The sequence below is a fragment of the Pagrus major genome, chromosome 1 (genome assembly GCF_040436345.1).
Source record: "Pagrus major chromosome 1, Pma_NU_1.0".
NCBI classification, from domain to species: domain Eukaryota; kingdom Metazoa; phylum Chordata; class Actinopteri; order Spariformes; family Sparidae; genus Pagrus; species Pagrus major.
Window position 1 is genome coordinate 9881794 of NC_133215.1, and position 17825 is coordinate 9899618.

The 17825-nt window shown below is 42.0% G+C and overlaps 2 protein-coding genes and 2 non-coding genes across 4 annotated transcripts; 1 reads left to right on the forward strand and 3 right to left on the reverse strand.

The window, feature by feature from the left end:
• Positions 1-1917: 1917 nt before the first annotated feature.
• Positions 1918-9511, reverse strand: LOC140994517 (eukaryotic translation initiation factor 3 subunit B). Its single transcript, XM_073464184.1, has 19 exons — positions 9292-9511; positions 7705-7897; positions 7498-7617; positions 7347-7404; positions 7130-7258; positions 6878-7035; positions 6224-6355; positions 6044-6110; positions 5913-5959; positions 5599-5809; positions 5438-5510; positions 5223-5345; positions 5036-5114; positions 4692-4830; positions 4433-4558; positions 3772-3849; positions 3428-3536; positions 3228-3340; positions 1918-2489 (listed from the first exon to the last, which is right to left on the reverse strand). Exons 1-18 carry the CDS (start codon positions 9389-9391, stop codon positions 3240-3242), a joined length of 2043 nt encoding a protein of 680 aa, XP_073320285.1. The 5' UTR covers positions 9392-9511; the 3' UTR covers positions 1918-2489; positions 3228-3239.
• LOC141006982 (small nucleolar RNA SNORD60) lies at positions 3966-4053 on the reverse strand. Its single transcript, XR_012179987.1, has one exon. It is a non-coding gene; the product is annotated as a small nucleolar RNA SNORD60 (small nucleolar RNA).
• On the reverse strand, positions 4904-4985 carry LOC141006989 (small nucleolar RNA SNORD60). Its single transcript, XR_012179988.1, has one exon. It is a non-coding gene; the product is annotated as a small nucleolar RNA SNORD60 (small nucleolar RNA).
• A 212-nt stretch (positions 9512-9723) lies between the features above and the next one.
• On the forward strand, positions 9724-17126 carry brat1 (BRCA1-associated ATM activator 1). Its single transcript, XM_073482042.1, has 12 exons — positions 9724-10083; positions 11828-11976; positions 12056-12203; positions 12328-12739; positions 13266-13388; positions 13537-13628; positions 13714-13814; positions 13911-14091; positions 14412-14485; positions 15319-15403; positions 15509-15765; positions 15866-17126. The coding sequence occupies exons 1-12, from the start codon at positions 9915-9917 to the stop codon at positions 16751-16753; spliced, it is 2679 nt and encodes an 892-aa protein (XP_073338143.1). The 5' UTR covers positions 9724-9914; the 3' UTR covers positions 16754-17126.
• The last annotated feature ends 699 nt before the right edge of the window (positions 17127-17825 follow it).

Below are 17825 nucleotides of genomic sequence, written 5' to 3' on the forward strand. Positions count from 1 at the left end.
ATGTACAACTGAACTGTGAGTATGCACTGTTTCAAAACCTCCCACGACCGCAGAACAGTTTATTTATTGCACACAAGAGAAATTACATTGTATCGTGCTTTCCACAAGCAGATTAAATTAGCTGTGAGTCGCAGGAGGGATGGTTTTATAAATGTATGTAGAAACTTCTGTATCACTTTCACCTTAATAACAGGTCAGCTGTCCAGACAAACAGAGAGAAACCCATGATCACGGTTGCATAAAGTCTTTCAGGACCACAAAATACACAGCGGATATAAAGCAGTGAGTGACCTTGACTTACAAATATTTTTGATTTACGTTTAAAGAATTTTAAAACCATCTGAGCCAAAATAAACTTCCCCTTAAGCAGATTTTCCGAGCAGTTTATGGCCTCAGTTAAACCTTTTTACAAATCAACACAGCGACCTCTAGTGGCAGCTGGGGAATATGTCAACAGCTGGATTTTAAGCAGAAACACACGTGCTTTTTAACTGCAGCCTCTGAGCCCTTCATGAGATGTGATTTGTTCCAAACAACAGATGTTTTTAATCCTCTTAAATTCAACATTGCAATGGACAGAACATTTTTTGTAGAAAGGGATGAGACTGGTTAAAGGGACACTGTAGTTTTGGAGAAGAAATTCAAATTCACCATTTTTTTTATTTACAACATTAAAGAGTTAATAATACAAACTCAAAAATATTTATTTTTTTCCATAACTGAATAAACAAGCTGTTCTCAGAGGAAAATAAGGTCCCCAGAAAAGAGTTTGAAGCTAGAGAGGTGGCAGGGTCCGCCACATATAAACAAAGTAAAACAGTATGAAATTGTGTTGTCCTTTAAATCAGTTTGTTTATTCGGTCATGAAAACAAAGAGAGCTTGTTTGTTTAGTTTGTTTAGGCATACAAAATATCAGTCATGAAGTTTTTTCTCTTCTTACTAAAATGTCTTCCTAAAAACTGCATAGTGCACCTTTAAGTAGAAGACAAATGTGGTCCCGTATGATCAAGAGACGCATCTGCGGTCACACTGATAAATTATCCAACATGTGCATCCTTGACCTTCTGTCAATGTGGCATTTGAGCTATCAAATGTTTAAATAGATCATCAGTATGTTCAGAACTGTATGTGACAAATATCTTTGCTAGCAATCTGTCAATTATTTTTTGATTAACCTATTTGTTTGTAAAATTTAGGAAATTTGTTAAAAAAAAATGCCAGTTTTCAAGAGGCGGTCTTAACATTTTTTTTTGTCCAAACAACAGTCAAAAGATACGCTAAAGTTATTAAAAACTTAAAAAATAAAAGTCCTCATATTTGAGAGGCTGGAACCAACTGATTATCAAAAAAGGTTGGTGAAATTTGTGTAAATAAACAATCAGTGATTAAATGACTCAATTCCTTTAGAACCACCTGTATTCAGCATTTAGCTCTTCCAAAGTGATGCCACTCCAGCTTGATCTTTTTGTTTATTTTTGTTTATCATTTCATTTCATTGTAAAACCCTGGTTCTACATAAAATGACGACATCGGTTGGCCAACGTTGGCCTATCACTGATCTCTCTATCCCAACGTATGTGTTGTCCGATATGCACTGAAATCAAAACTTATTATAATGCAGAAAAAGTTGTTTTGGGTATTTTAGAATTATTAAACCCCCTGTAGGTTTACTGATTACTTTGCTCTAATATCATTTGATATCCACATTTGAGGGATCATTTGAAAAAAGTGTGTACATTGGCCGATATATTGAAATTTGGATAATTGTATTGGCATTGGCCACAAAAATTAATAGGTTGTGCTCTACATAAACATAATTAATTTGAATCTTGAATTTCACTTCCAGGTCTGAACAGGACGACAGAATAGAGGATTCCCTCTGCAATAAAAGAACCAAACTCAGAGACACAGCCAGGTAGCATTGTGTTTGAATGTTTATTTAAAGTTATTCCCACTGCGCACCCCCTCCCTGTGTGAAAGCCTAGTCTGAAAGGAGGAGGGTACAGGCCACTATAGTGCCACATCAGCACATTTATTAACAAGGCTACTTGTTTAGTCACAACACATCCACCCCCCACTGGTATGGCACTCTGTGCTGCCCTGTGATAACACACTAGCATGGTGAAGCTAGTTCATTAACAACCCCCGGAGGAAGAAAGTCCAATAAGAGTCGGGGCTGAGATTAGAGAGAGAGTGTCTCCAACTAATGAATAGAAAAGAGGAGGCAGTTTTACTAAATATCAAGTTCCACAGAGAAAAAAAATGGGGCGGATGATGGTGAGAGACAAAGAGAAAATATTCAATACAAAGTATTCTCTCCTGTCCCTCGATGTGGCTGCTGATCCGCAAGGCGTGCTTTGATGATGTCACTAAGGTTGAATGTTGAGGCTCTTGATCGTGGGAACCCCAAGATTCACAGCGTGGTCGTCGTCCTTCTCCAATCAATGACGCAGCTCCTCTCTCCTCCTTCCACACAAAAACGGATGGACTGAGAGAGAGAGAGAAGAACAGGTTAAATACAGAGCCAGTGTGTGCTACCATTTTGGGTTGTTTACAAAAACACAGGAAGAGGGAAAAATACACCAATCTTAAAGGCTCAATTCATTATAGAAGGCAGACATGTTGTGTAAGGATTGGGTGAGGAGTACACATAACAAGAACAACCTTCAGTCACTCAATTCAGCAGCTGCACAAGGAATGAGTGAGCTGGGACAACATTTATAAAATGTCTGTAAATAGTCTGACAGAATTTGTTGACGTTGTTAAGTAGTGTGGGATCATTGTTTTAGTTTTGGGTTTCTACTAGAAAATGTTTACACGCTTTAAAAAACTGAAAATATCGACAGATAAATGAGAAAATAAGTTTGTTTGCCAACCCAACACGTCTTTCAAAGTGCTTCTTTCGTCCAACCAACAGTCTAAATCCCAAATACTTTTCATTTACTATCATGAATGTCAAAGAAAAGCAGCAAATCCTCACATTGAAGAAGCAGGAACCAACAAATGTTTGACATTTTTGCTTGAAAATTACTTTAACTGACTAAAATGACTTCATCAATTATTATAAAGTCTGTATTTAATTGTTTTTCAATCAACCAGTCGTGGCAACGCTACACCTAGTTTGAAATTTAGACAGGACAAACCACGGGCTATGGACTACAAAGTGTTAAATTAATTAATTAACTGGATATTTCAAACTGTCTGCATGTCTGTGTGCAAGTGTCACCTGCGTAGGGGACTACAGATCTCCAAGGGGAATGATTTCTTCGTTGATAAAAAACTCAATGGTCTCCTCCTCCCAGTCGTCCACGTTGCTGTCCAGCTCGTCACTGTCCACTCCTGAAAGACAGAAACAAATGTCAAACATTTTTCTAAATTTAAGATTAGGAAAGTGGAGGAAGACAAGCCAAGATTAAGGAGTCCCACCTCCTCTGAGCTCGAGGCGGATGCTCTTCTGTTCTTGATAGGTCTCCTGCGCCTGCTCCCTGTAGCGACGATAGTCCTCCATCATGGACCTGCGCTTGTCCACCAGCTCCTACTCACAAACACACACATAACACATTCAGCTTCATAGCAGAGAACAATGCTCAGGATGTACCGATTTTATTACTCAAATATCTTATCTTAAAAAAGACTGTCTTGAGCTTATAAACTATAAATACTGAATCACAACTTAAAATGTGTTCAGCCTGAGGACGATTACCAAAAATGACAAATGACACAGATGTGAAGTGTCTGGATCAGTAAAAAAAAAAACAAGCAAGTCAAACCTTAGAAGCCTTGGACTGGCTCAGACGATCCTTCTGCTCAAAGATCTTTGAGTATTTCTTCAGATCCTTCTTGATCAACTGAAAGAGGCAGAGGGAAATTCACTGTAAAGGAAGGTTCCACGGCCACAAATCCAAAGTACGACTAATACAATATCAAGTACGTGTTGCATCAGTACACAGGACGTTGTAGATGTGAGCCTCAGATCAGAGTTAGAATCAGGAGCCGCAGTGCAGCTCTCATACGAGGTGTCAGAAAAGTTATTTAGTTTGTCATCACTGGCTCCACAGATACAATAAATTGTATTCCACCAAACACTTTGATTATATTACCCCTTGAAACATACACTTTCGCTCTTGCAGAAAGACTGCAGAAAAACAGGAGAGTTTGGGAGATCCTTCTTTAGAGTGCAGACAAGAGACGACTCTTGTTGCTCCGATTCTCTCTGGACCAATCACTGATGTTCAGTGTTTTCACTCCACCTTTTAGCATCTACTTAACTCACCTCAAAGGGGTATGAACAGTACAGGGTGGGATGGAGTGGTTCTACTGCAACCATCCACAACGTTTGCCAACAGAAACACGAAAATAACCGTTCTAATGTGTAGCCAACTAAACTGAACTGCTTGGTGGAAACAATGCTTTGTATTGTTAAAATAGTACCTTGATCTGGTCTGCGCTGAGCAGGGTGGGAGGTCTGGGTCTCCAGAGCAGCTGACAGAAGCGGTCCTTGTTGTTCTTTTGAAGAAGACGGCCCTGGAATGTCCACAGCCAGTAGGCATTGTCCACCTACACACACACAAAAAAAAACACATGGTAGAGGGAGAAGGATTTGAGTGAATTTCCAAACCACCACTAGTGAATTGTTCTGACAGGAAAAGAAAAATGATGAGTGTTTCTGGCTTCAAGGAGCGGCATGTACCTTGTGGCTCCACCAGGAGACGGAGGTGACGACATAGCGACCGGTGGGGTCCCACTCCACATCAGAGGCCATGTAGTGCTCTGCTATGTTCATCATGGTGCAGTCTGACGTGTCCACAAAGGCGAGAGCTCCGTTCATGCTGCACACACAGGAAAAGAGAAGATTATCCATACACAAAAAGACATTCATCACGTGCAAATACACAATACATTGAGCCTCAGATCAGAGTTAGAATCAGGAGCTTAGCTCTCATACGAGGTGTCAGAAAAGTTATTTAGTTTGTCATCAGTGGCTTCTTGTGTCTGTAAGGCACACACACACAAACACAAACAGTTTTAACTGACCTCCTGAGTCCAGCCAGCACCAAAAACTGTCCCTGGGGGCTCCAGAAGATGCTGTTGGCCTGCTGCTTGTCAAACATCTCTGTAGAAAGAGGACATTGTGTCACATTCAGTGGAGATTATGAGGTGACCCAGACTGTGCAACAATAGTTTCAATAGGAGAGTTAGAACATCTGTCGAATCTACTCACTTATGAGCTCAATCTTGCCGTTGTTTTTGACATGATAGAAGGAGACGCTGATTCTGGGAACCTCTCCGTGGAGAACGGCAAACTTGCTGCCGTTGGGCTCCCACGCAAATGCTATGATGCTTTCTGGAGAGACAGACACAAAACAAACAATAGATAAGGCTTTGATTTTTCTACAGAGGACAACCAGTGTTACTTTGTGTTTATTACATTCTTACCCTTCATCTCCACCACATCAACAGGAACCTGCTTCTCTCTCATGCGGAAGATTTCAAAGTTGGTGACCACACCCTGAAAAAGATTGATAAATACATTTAGCATTTGATTTTTTACCAGCGAGGTCTCAGGCGGTTGCCCTCTTTTTTGCCCACACATGTACCTGTGTTCCCTTCGGAGTCCTGTCCACTTTCACACACAGGTAATCTCCATTTCGCTGCCAGTGCAGTTTGCAGTCGACAACATTGAAGAGGTTGCGAACACGGATCTCCTGACGGGAAGGCAACTGCATCAGAGTCACTCTGGCTGGGATGTCTTTGTCCTCAGGAACCCAGAATGCTATGATGTTGTCACCAGGAGACCATGAGAAGTCCCTGTAGATACAAAACACAGATTATTGTTAATATCTCTAAAGAGTTGCCACAATTTAAAGCATGCAATTACAAGAAACAATATGATAAAAGCAAGGACTCTTACTTGATCCCGGTAATCTTGAGACTCTTCTTGTCGAGCAGGCCCATAGACTGAAAGGAGCAGAAACATAGCTTTATTATCACTTTCACACTTAAAATAAATACAACTATATCCTTTTTTTTAAGTCTGCTTACTGGAGTCTCATAGATGCTCAGAGTGTCTGTGGTCATCCTGGCAAAGAACTTTCCATCATGGCTCCACCTGAAAACAAGTTCAAACATGTTCCATTATAATATATTCAGTGACTGAAGCAGCAGCAAATGTGAGAAGGAGGTGGAGGAGATAGAAAAGACAAAGAAGCACAGGGTACTGACTTGAATATGGGCCAGTGTGCAGAGCTCTCGCAGTGGAAACCTCTCTTCTTCTGTCCAGTCAGAATGTCCCAGATGATGATGGCCTGTGGGTCCTCCTTGGTGTCCATCAGCGGACTGAAGGTCACCACATACCTGGAAAGCATCACAACCACACATGGAGCTTCAGACAGCTCAGAAACAGCACAGTTCAACATTATCCATTCTTATCCATATTTTAGGCTTATTTACTTATTTAATAGTTTTTAACCAATATCTTCAGTATTTGGATCGAGTAGCTTGTGAAAAAATAAGTTGTGTCATATTTAGTTTTCTGCAACTGTTCATATTTCACTGTGTGAGATACATATTTATTGTTAATTTGTATTAATTAATATTGCAGTGATTCTCTTTCTACATAAAGAATTGTCAGCAACACTGGTGCAGCTTTAAACTCATCTGCACATGTCTCTGCTGCATTAAAAGGAAAGATTAAATTCAATTCATAATAATAAATGAAAGGAGGACTATGTTTCTATAACTTTGCCACATTTTATCATTAGTTTTGACATGTATTCAAACAGCTACATATGTATGTCGAGCAAATTATCTCAGCATCAATTCACATCTGTCATCTATAGATATAGATACACAGTAAAAAAAAGCATAGCTGGTTACCTCTCACATGGCGAGAAGTCGATGAGGGACACACCCTGATGGCTGAACCTCTGAATCTGCTTGAACTTCTCGCCGCCCCACAACGCAATACCACGCTGGTGGAAGGTGGCCAGATAGGTGCCTTTAGGAGACCAGCGCACGTACGTCTCTGTCCAGCGCTGCATTGAAACACAAAGACGTTATTAGTTTTACAAGCAAACCACGATGGTTTAATAACATTAATACGACCGTTCATTTCAGTGTGCTACTTACGGCTCTCTCTTCTGCTGTGATTGGGTCCTTGGCATCGTTATTGAAAATGGCCGTCCTCTCTCCAGCTTCATAGATCACACTGTACTGGTCACGACAGTCTGAGTCCTCAATCCAGTGACGCATATTTCCCTGAACAGACAGACACACAGAGTTAGTGGAGGATACAGGATTTTGGCTATTTTTTTCTGTTGTTATTAAGATAATAAAAAACACTCACAAAGTCTTTGAAAGGCTGCTTCTCTGGAGTTTCCCACTCATCACTGATGTTCATGTACCTGTAAAAACAGAATAAACAGAATTAATCTACTTGTCTCACATATAACTACCGCCACAGCTACTGTATTTCTCATCAGACACTGCAAACTTACTTGTCAAAGTCAGTGAAGAGGTTGACCCTGAATGTATGTTGTTTGTCGAGTTTGTACCCATCTGCATTCTTGACTGCCTCGAGGGCCTGCGTAGGAGCCGCATACTCCAAAAAGATGTACCTGCATGAGACATAAGTCTTTTTTAACATCAAATTCAGCATTAATGGAGAATACTGACATAAAGCAGACAGAGAGCAAAAAACATACCCTTTGGTCGCGCCATCAGCCTCTGGATAGAACTCAGTGGTGATCTTGCCAAACTTGGAGAAAATCTTGTGTATGACGTTCTTGAGTTTGTCCAATCGCTCTGGGCCCACCTGGGGGACGTTGTCCACCACCACCACCGAGTCTATACCGTCAGCCTCCTGGGGCTTCTCCCTCAGGATGTCACCAAGGAGCTCTGAAGAGAAAATAAAGAAAAGGTGAGAGGATTAGGGAGGGAAACAATAACCCAAGTCACTTATCTGTCTGTGGCAGCTGGGGCTTCCAAATACATTTCTATGCCCCAGTGAGTCTCAATTTAAACTAAATGAGACTCATGATTATCAGATGAATTTTTATTGAAGATTCTGCCTTTAGTTGAGAGTGGCAGAGTAAAATACAAACAGGAAACATGGGGGGAGAAAAGAGAGGGTACATGCAGTAAAGGTCTTCAGCTGGACTTGAACCAAGTATGTAGCAGGTGTATATATGCCTTAACCAACACGCCCCTAGGACACGTATCAAGTGCAATTTTCAGACATATATATAGTAGCCCCCATCGGCATAGGTGGTACACTGTGAAAATAGCAATAGCCTGAATTTACTAGTGTTTAAAAAGTTCACTACACTGTCAGATTATCAGATACACCTCACTTGAGCAAATGCAATCTAAAGATTTAGAGAACTATTAATACAACTTTATGGTTTTGATTTAGATATTAGATTGTTTATGGTGCTGTTGAATTGTATTGATTGATCCTGAGAGGCGTTTCTAATGTGGAGTCTACCTTCATTGGTACACAAGGGGTGGACGTCATATTAAAAACTACTAGTGACGCAATGCAGGTCCACATCACTACATACTACAGCCTCCAAAAAGGACCAAACAGTTGAACCAACTCATCTCTTACACAATGTGAACATGATGCACTTCGCATAGGGAAGTTTTAATGAAGTGCTGATGTATCAGACTATTCATCTCAGCTTGGTGACATGATGTACTTGCAGCAGAGCAATCCCAATTAAAAGGGGGCTTTCCATGGTCAAACCGATGTAATTAGTTCACGTTGTATTTGCAGACCTGGTGGGCATTAGGGACCAGACTCACCTCAGCAGGATTAACGTCAAAGCCAGGTTAGATTTTATTAACAGCTGCTTCGTGCAAACCACAGACTGTAAGACCACAGCAGTGGCATTGACATCAACTATCCATTCATACAGCAACAATAACATTTTTGCCTTTAGTCAGCTTCTCCTACTGATTATGCGTTTTCAGTTTTCCTGCTGACAGCGACAAGGCCACAGTGAGTTAGTGTCTGGGGTCTGGGTGAGGCTTCAATGGGCGTGAAACGACAATGTGATCATATCGGCTAATGTTAACTGCTGTTAGGGACACGTTCACGGAAAATGGTGGTATATCTGTTTTATAATCCGACTTTAATATTTAGACATTCATGTCCGGGAGGCAAAGGGACCGGCTAGTTGGCTAGCTTTGTAGCATATGTAGTACCACCGCCGTTGAGCCCATTGGTAGCTCTTAGCTAGCTGTTAGCAACAGGCCGCAAAGCCGGCCTTTTTCCTGCCGCCTCTTACCATCATCGTCGATGTCATCTTCGAAGTCCTCCGGGTCGCTGAAAGAGGGCTCCTCCTCTTCATACTCGGGGTCGTCCACCATATCCACCGTTTCTTGCATTTAACAGGACTAAGAGTCGGATTTCTCGCTACAGGAGAGCAAAATCCCAAAAAAGAAGAGGCTGACGGTCGTCCGCCGGTGCGGCACCATGTGCGATAATGTGAAAATGGACGATGTGACGGAAACGCAACACCGGAACTTGTTCGCTGGCGGTGAAGCGCTGCGGGGGGAAGTTAAAGCTGTAACACATGGGGACCGGAGGTACGTAGCGCCAGCAGGTGTGATTAAACCTATCCACATGTTTAATGATCCGTAAAAAATTGCAGGCGTCGTGGTTATGACCCTCAAATTTTACAGTGAGAGAAGAAAGAGCAGGGAAGCCACGCACCGGTAGATCCGAACTGTTTCCCGCGAGAATGGACGTTTAGCTAAACTACAAGGGAAAACTACATTTTGCTATTTTAGCTAGCAGTGACATAACTTAGCTTCTAGCTATATTTCCTAACACGTGAGTCGGTGTTAGCTATGTGTGCTTTTATTCTAACTATAGCTGTAAAGTTAGCACTGTGAGCTGTCTACTCTAATGTGTGCCGACGGCTCATCGACACACACACGCGTTAGCACCATGGACAGAGAGTGTGTGTCGCTGCTGCCCGGTGTGTGTGAGGTGCTGGCGGGCTCAGGGAGGTCTCTGCCCGATGACACCAGCCTGGAGAAACTGCTGGACTGGTTCACAGGGCTCACCGAGGCTGGTCAGTACTGAACTGTGTGGGAGAGTTTGTTTTGGTTGTCTGTCATTCTTCTGCTCTTACTGGTTTCCAGTTCCCTCTCTGACCTCCCCATATCCTCCTCTGTTGATTACTGGATGTTAGTCAGGTGAATTGGAGACAGTTAAAGGGGCACTATGTAGTTTTGGGGAAGACATTTTAATTAGAAGAGAAAGACTGGAAGAAACTAAATAAACAAACTCGTTTTCGTGACTGAATCAACAAACTGACCTTAAAGAACAACACAGTTTCATACTGTTGTGCTTTGTTTATATGTGGCGGACCCTGCCACCTTTCCAGCTTCATACAGTGTTCTGGGGACCTTATTTTCCCTCTGAGAACAGCTTGTTTACTCATTTATGGAAAATATGGATATTTCGGAGTGTGTATTATTACCTTATTAATATTGTAAATATTACAATCCTTAAATTGAATTTCATCTCCAAAACTACATAGTGCCCCTTTAAGTCAAGGTGTCCCTCCACCACACCCAGGTAACTGGATGGATACGATGGCAAAGTGACCACAGACCCAGAGGGGCCCCAAAGTATAATTATTTGGAGTACTTTGATTACTTGCCATTCTGTTTGGGAATACGCACCACTAATATGAACTGAAAATAAAGGTGCGTTGTCTAAGAATTTTATTTTAAAACATTCAAACTAAAATATTTCAGCTAAATGTGAAGAAATATCTGTTTTGACGTGACGACAAAGAAGGTGTTGCAGAGATATTTACTGAAGTTAGCATGCTAACCAGCTAGCCTCAGCCAGTCCTTTATCATGGTATGACTCCAAGCTCCAAGTCTGCATCGACAGCTGCATGGCTAACTGAGCTAACAGCAGCTACAGTTAGCAGCAGTTAACAGTTTTTGGTGTTAGGCTGCCCCCAGTTTGTTTACAGTATGAATTTGAGAGGTGACCACTTCTTACATATCGCACCTTTTAAATAATATTGCAACATTTTCAGGCTTTATTGTGATACAGAATTTGATGAGATCACAATGAGATTTTTGATAAATAATCACCAGTAATGTGGATATAATAACTACGTCAGTAAGGACAAGTATAAGAATAATTAGAACAGTCTGATAAGTTCAGAAAATGACATCGCTTTAATGTAATGCAGCCTTTAAAACCAGGAAGAGACAACACTCGCCATATACCGCTATAAAAGTATTGACAATCTATATTGAATTAAAGTCTCAGATCCCGATTACGTTATAATATTGCCCTGATTCATCGATTGATGTTTTCTTTATAAAATGGAAGAAAATAGTGAAAACTGCCAAACACAATTTCCCAGAGCCCGAGGTGACATATTTATTATTATATCATATTATAGAAATACAATCAGCAAATCATCATGTTTGAGAAGCTTGAGCCAATGATTGTTTGGAATTTTTGCTTGAAATGTGACTCAGACAATTCATTTATTTGATCGCAATAGATGCTCTGTCAACCGATTATCAGCAAATAATTTTCTATCTTTAAACTAACTGATAAGGGCCCTGTGTCTGTGATAGGTTTATAATTTTCTTACTAAAATGATTGGTACATATTCCTAAATAAATAAATAATATTTATAATACAAATGTGACGTGTGCGAAGGAAAATTATATACACAGAAGGTAGTGAGTGGACCAGGGGATCTCCCAGTAGGGTTTATTGCAGCCGTGGATTGGTAGATCTGTAGCTCTGTCTCATGTACATCATCTGTCCTGATGAAGGGGGATCTCTGCTGGAGGCCTGCCCATGCCTGCAGGACTTCATATCCGCTGTGGTTTCCAACACAGCTTCAGACCCCGGCGTCCTCTCCTTCACTCTCAAACTCACCGGCTTAGTGGCTGCCACTGAGAAAGGCTTCAAAATGCTTCAGGTAGAGTTAATGACACCTTTTACTTTCACTGAATTGTTACTGACGAGGTCTGACTGTGGTGATGCCTTACTCTCTGCAGGAATGCTCTCTTCTGGACCTGGTCTTCAACCTTCAGCGCTGGCAGGAAGTAGGACTCTGGGAGGATCCCTGCTTAAGGATTGGCTGGATCCAAGGCTTAAAGAACCTGCTGCTGCACCCAAAGGCTCTCAGCTTCTTTGTACAATCAGGTGACACTACATATTTTGTATATTATAAAAAGGAATTTGATTCGACGGAGGCAGGTGATATTTAGGAATAAAGGCAGAGAATATTACCTCTTTGGAACTGAAATCTCTTTTCCTAACTTTGCAGATTTCATTGAACCGCTCCTTCACCTCCAGACGGACGCAAGTCTATTTGTTGCCTCAGCTGCCAATCAATTGCTCGCCCACATCCTGATCTTCTTCCAGCCAGTCTCTTCTGCAGGATGTAATGGTCTAGATAAGAAAGAAGAAGATGGCGGGAGGACACAAACCTCCATCCACACAGCTGTTGTCACGACGATCTCACAGTATCTTAAGGAGTCACTTGTTCCCAAAGAAAACAAACAGCTCCATCAGAGTCTGCAGATCCTCAAACTGCTGGCCCTGCTCCTGAACCAGGCTGGGCCTCCTCTCCGGGACGAGCTGCTCCAGACAGTATCGGACCCTCTGGAGGAACTGGTGGCAGCAGGCTGCAGTCAGCTCACACTGCCTCTAATGGACGCCATTCTGGCTGCATACAGGTAGACTGGCTCTCTCATTCGAAACAGTATTGTATGAATGTATGTATGTATAATGACAGATGACACTGTTCTCTGACTTAATGTACCTGTACAATGTCTTTGAGTAAAGCCCTAACATATAGAAAGGTCAGATATTCAGCTGCTTATTCAGGCTTTATATCTGTGTTTTGTCTGCTTAGGATAATTACGTTGCTTCATAGGCAGTTTCATCAAGCCCCACTTGTAACAAAGGCTTAACCTATGGATAATACTGTATTTTCCTAAATAATTCAAAGGTTGAGCTTAGTCGAATTCAGCTTAAGATAAAGCTTTTGTGGATTAGTTTAAAAAATGTATGAAAAAGGAGTCTTGTGGTTGCGGATAACTAAAAAAACACACATTTTCATGTATTCTGAATCATGCAAAACAAAAGAGGGAAATTTTCCCTTTCACAAATAGTCAGTTCATCAATTACTTGAACATATGATGCCTCTTATACATATGAATCGGTTCAGTGTTAAACAATGTCCATGTTTGTCTTCTGCAGCCCCGGCACTGATGAACGCGCCCCGGACCAACGTGTCACCCGTCTGCTATCATCCATGTTGAACATTAACAAACCCTCTGGCCTCATTCGCGCTGCAGCTGCTTTTCTTCACAGAGGTCACCAGTAAGCATCTGTTCACAGCTCGACTTCACACTCCCTTACAGAATGTGGCGTCACCGTCACCAGTACAAGCTCAGTTTGTAGAGGTTTGCTGACCAGTATTTTAATCCACATGGGTGCTGTTTTCTTCTTTTTCTGTGTGTCTGTCCAGCGATACTGTCCACACAGCTCGGGCTGTGAGAATACTGCTGCTACCTCTCGATATTATAGCTGGTCAGACTCTTCTGGGAACAAACACCACTGGTAAAACACACAGATATACACAAGGAAGTAAGAATGAAAAAGAAAAGCATCCTTATAACTAGATATATTTTTGTTCTTGCTGCAGACGAGCATCAGTTGTCAATGTTAGAGCAGCTGAAGGGGAAAACTTCCTGCATCTCTCTGATCTGTGTATGTCTGACAAACACACCACAGATCACACTCATGGTGAGGCTGTAAGCACAACACAGAAGGAGGAGAGAAAATGGACTGCATTTTTTCATGTGAAGCAAACTAACACCATTGTCTCTCTCTTCCCCCCAGCCTTCTGGTGTCCTCCCCTGTCCTCCAGATTTAATTATCACTGCAGTTCTGTCATTGTTAAGGATCTGCAGTGGTGTCTCCTCATCCACTGGTTGCAGTGAGGTGTGTAGGAATGTAATTGGCAGCGGCAAAGTTCAGAAATGCGCTCTAGAGGCTCTGACGGCTCTCAACAGCAGCCCAGGTAAATCTGTGTGTGTATGTGGGATGATCCAAACTACTTTAATTCAGCTTAAAGGAAAACTTTATTGGAAAGACAGCCAGCAGAATTTAACTTGGCAATATAACATTAGGTATGACATTCTGAAAAATCTACAGCGAAGTAATCAAACTTCTCAAGCAAACACTGGAAACACAAAGCAGAACCGTACAGGAGATCAGAAGTCAAAAATACGACCCTAAACAATTAAATTCTTCTGTATATGCGTTATGCGTGCGTTTTTGTGTGAGAAAGTGTTTTCAGGATGAACATTTAACATGTGTCCTCCATCTTGTGTGTTTCAGGAGCGAAGGAGAAGGTCAATGATGTGTTCACTGTTCTGATCCAATATCTGGACAATCCTGATTCTGACCCGACTGTAAGTTGTGTTTGTGTTCCTGTCTGTACATACATGTATACGGCTTATTTTATTTTTGAAGAAATCTGACAACACAATAAACTCAAATTATTTCAAGTCAAAGTTATAATTTTGTCAGGAAAGTTTCCAGTTTTTAGAAATAGTCATAACATTTTGGGAAAAGTCTTAATATTTTTGGGAAAATGCTCATGGTATTTCAAAAACAAAGCTCTCCTCCACACAATGTAAATAGATGAGATCAACCGATAGTGGATTTTGAAAGGCCGGTTTTATAATGATCATTTGGAGCTGGAAAAATCTGATTGCCGATGTCACCCCCACTCGGTGCAAACGCTTGCTCACTTACTGATAAAACATTGTGTCATGTATAGAGACTATATATTTGAGAGTGGAACAGTGTTATGATATTAACTAAAGGTCCACTGACATTTTTTATGGAGCATTCAGCCACATCTCATGGCCTCCAGTAGTGCCTGAAATTTGCTCAGTTGTCACTGAAGTGGTGGAGTGAGCTACACATACTGTATCAGCTGAAGTTGTTAGTTGATTGATTAGATTAATCAGGAGCTGTTTTGGTACAATACCAAACATTCATTGGTTCCAGCATCTCAGATATATGAATCATTGAACATCATTGAAATTTGAACATCTTTGGTGTTTTTGGTCAGACAAAAACGACAGAACGAGCTCTCTGGACATCACCTTGGATCTGAGAAATTATGATGGGTGTTGTTTCAATATCTTTGGACATTCAGTCTCTGTAAATCTGATCTGTAAATCATTATCTTGTGTTGTTTTCTGGTATTTAAATCACCCTGCCTATGTTCCTTTAGGTGCTCCACAAGTCCTACCAGGCCTTAGTCAAGTGGACGAGTGTGCCTACAGACCTCTCCTTTATAACAGACCAGCTCAGACAAGGTAACATTCACCAGCATCTTCTTCATTTGACCTCTAAAAACTCTCCTGTGTGATGGATCCACACACAGAACTTAGTGAAATTAAATGTATGTGTTTTCCTGTTAGATCTCGTCGAGGTGGTGAAGAAGCGGGTGTGTGACATGCACTGGGAGGTGAGGGACTCGACAGTGGAGTTTCTGGGACACTTGATCGAGGAGGAGTGTGACGTGTCAGAGGCTCTGCTGGGAGGGTGCTGTACCACTCGTCTCCTGAAGGAGGCGCTTCAGGACACAGAGAGTTATGTGAGAGCCAGCGCCATCTCTGCACTGGCAAAAACTCTGGCACACAACTGGCAGCAGGGGGCAGCACTTGGTCAGGAGGAGGTGGGCAGAAATGTTTTACACTTGAGGCTGAAAAACTACTCACATGGCTGCTCTACAGTGTTTATCAGCGTGTTATTGATAAACTTCTGTGTCATTCTAGGGTGAAATCGTGAGCCGGCTGCTTGAAATTCTCTCCCAGGACACAGAGGGATTCTCCAGGAGGGCTGTCGTACAGTACTTCATCGCCTGGTTCTCCTCACGCCCCTCAGACTTGCCTCAGTTGTCATTATCCACCTCCTGCACCTCTCTCCTGATGCAGTGTGTGCCCTCCGTTCTCTCACTGGGCAGCGCAGATCTGGACTGGGAGGTCAAAGTTCACACGCTGGAGCTGGCCGAGCTGCTGATGGACGAAGCCTTTTCAGGTCACCGCCGTTACAAGAAGAACTCAGGCACACATCAAGCTCCATCGCACCCCTATGGTTTAGTTTCCAACCAGGCGTATACACTTCACACACACACTGGTCAACACACAGACGGTGTGGAGTCCGATTTAGCCGGAGTGTTGAACAATCTGGTCGAGCTCGGAGTCATCTCAGCCACGTTGAGCGGTCTGGTTGACTGCGACAGACCTGTGGGTCTGAAGGCCTGTCAACTGCTGATAACACTCAGAGAGACGGTGGCAGATGACGCTGTCGGGGTGTCCTGTGAGCTGCCTGACCGGGGCTGGGGGCAGGAGATCAGGAAGATACTGGGGATGAAGAAGAGTGATGGGGCCAGAAAGGTGGACATAGCAGGAAAGAGAAGTTTCAATGACGATTCAGAAGACTGTGGTGTGCTAAAGGACGGTGTTACTGACGGGGTGATTGTTGGTGTATGCGAGGTGTTGAGGTCTCTGGGTTTAGACGAGAGGCTGGACGTCCTGACTCAGAGCAGCGACCACGTCCACAACTCTCCTCTGTCTCTGCTGCAGGACATACTGACTGCGAGTGCTGCTCACACTCATCCAGACACACAAGCAGGAGAAGAAGTCATAGTGGACTGCTATTGACACACACACACACACACACACTCTGCCTTCTGTTGGTCTGAAATCAAACACTCTCTTAACTCAGGGTACATTCGCTTTCATGTTGCTGAGATATTTTGGTTACTTGCCCTGTTTTTTTGATTATATACTGTATGTGCACTGTTTTTACTGTGTTTCAGAGTATTTGTGAAGATGTCTCGGAAAGCATTATAAAAAATTGAATTCATCGCCAACTGTTTTGATCATCGATTTTATTGCTTTGTGTACTTTTCTAAGAAAAAAAGTTAAAATTCTCTAATTCCAGCTTCATAAATCTGAATGTTCTCTGTTTTTTTTGTTATAAAATGGAAATACTCAAATAAAAATAAAAAAGACCTCAAAATTGTACCTTAAATGCAGTATTTGAGTAAATGTACTCAGTCACTCTCCACCACTGATTTTAATGATTTATTTTAGGATTCATTTTACAGGGTCACTGCACAATTAAAGTTAATTGTACCAGACTTGCCAGAGTTGTCCGTGGGCAGATAGACACAGAAAACAAAGATCTACAAATACAATACATAAAACAGCACAATACATAAAAGTCCATCAGTGTAACTTAAATAGAATCAGTATGATAAAGTAAATACAAGGCAGTCATTGGTGGTGACACTTTCGTGCTATTTATAACCCAGACTTGAGGCACTTGAGCACTGCAAAGGGTTTGTAGATACTGAGTTCCACTTTTCCACTACTTTAATTGTGAGAGCAGTTTGACCTAAGCTTGCCTTTCTGAACTACAGTACCCAGTCACCCCTGGTAGATGCTCTTCTCCTACAGTCCTGCTGGGAGGCGCCAGGCATTATCTAAGAGGAGAAGATACGAGATTATGACACCTAACACTGTCGTTCCCTTTGCTGTCATGCTAAGCTGTTAGATTTAAATTAACCTTTTCAAATATGTGAAGACTGAGCAGGTGAATCAGCTGAAGCAGTTGTTCAACCTTTGCAAAGACTTGTTATAATCATGAGAAGACAGTCACACACGCTCCAGGTCATCTCACTCTATTCTGGGTTATTTTCACTCCTTCCCCGTCTCTCTTTCCTTCCTG

Bases quoted from the DNA above. Each gene is read 5' to 3' on its own strand.
- LOC140994517 (XM_073464184.1), bottom strand. From the start codon at position 9,391: ATGCAAGAAACGGTGGATATGGTGGACGACCCCGAGTATGAAGAGGAG. The intron at 7,259-7,346 runs GTGAGTGTTTTT...CTGTCTGTTCAG, and splicing joins AGCAGCCTTTCAAAGACTTT to GGAAATATGCGTCACTGGAT. The intron at 5,115-5,222 runs GTGAGTAGATTC...CTCTTTCTACAG, and splicing joins CGGCAAGATTGAGCTCATAA to AGATGTTTGACAAGCAGCAG.
- brat1 (XM_073482042.1), top strand. From the start codon at position 9,915: ATGTGTGCCGACGGCTCATCGACACACACACGCGTTAGCACCATGGAC. The intron at 10,084-11,827 runs GTCAGTACTGAA...GTCCTGATGAAG, and splicing joins CACAGGGCTCACCGAGGCTG to GGGGATCTCTGCTGGAGGCC. The intron at 12,204-12,327 runs GTGACACTACAT...CTAACTTTGCAG, and splicing joins CAGCTTCTTTGTACAATCAG to ATTTCATTGAACCGCTCCTT.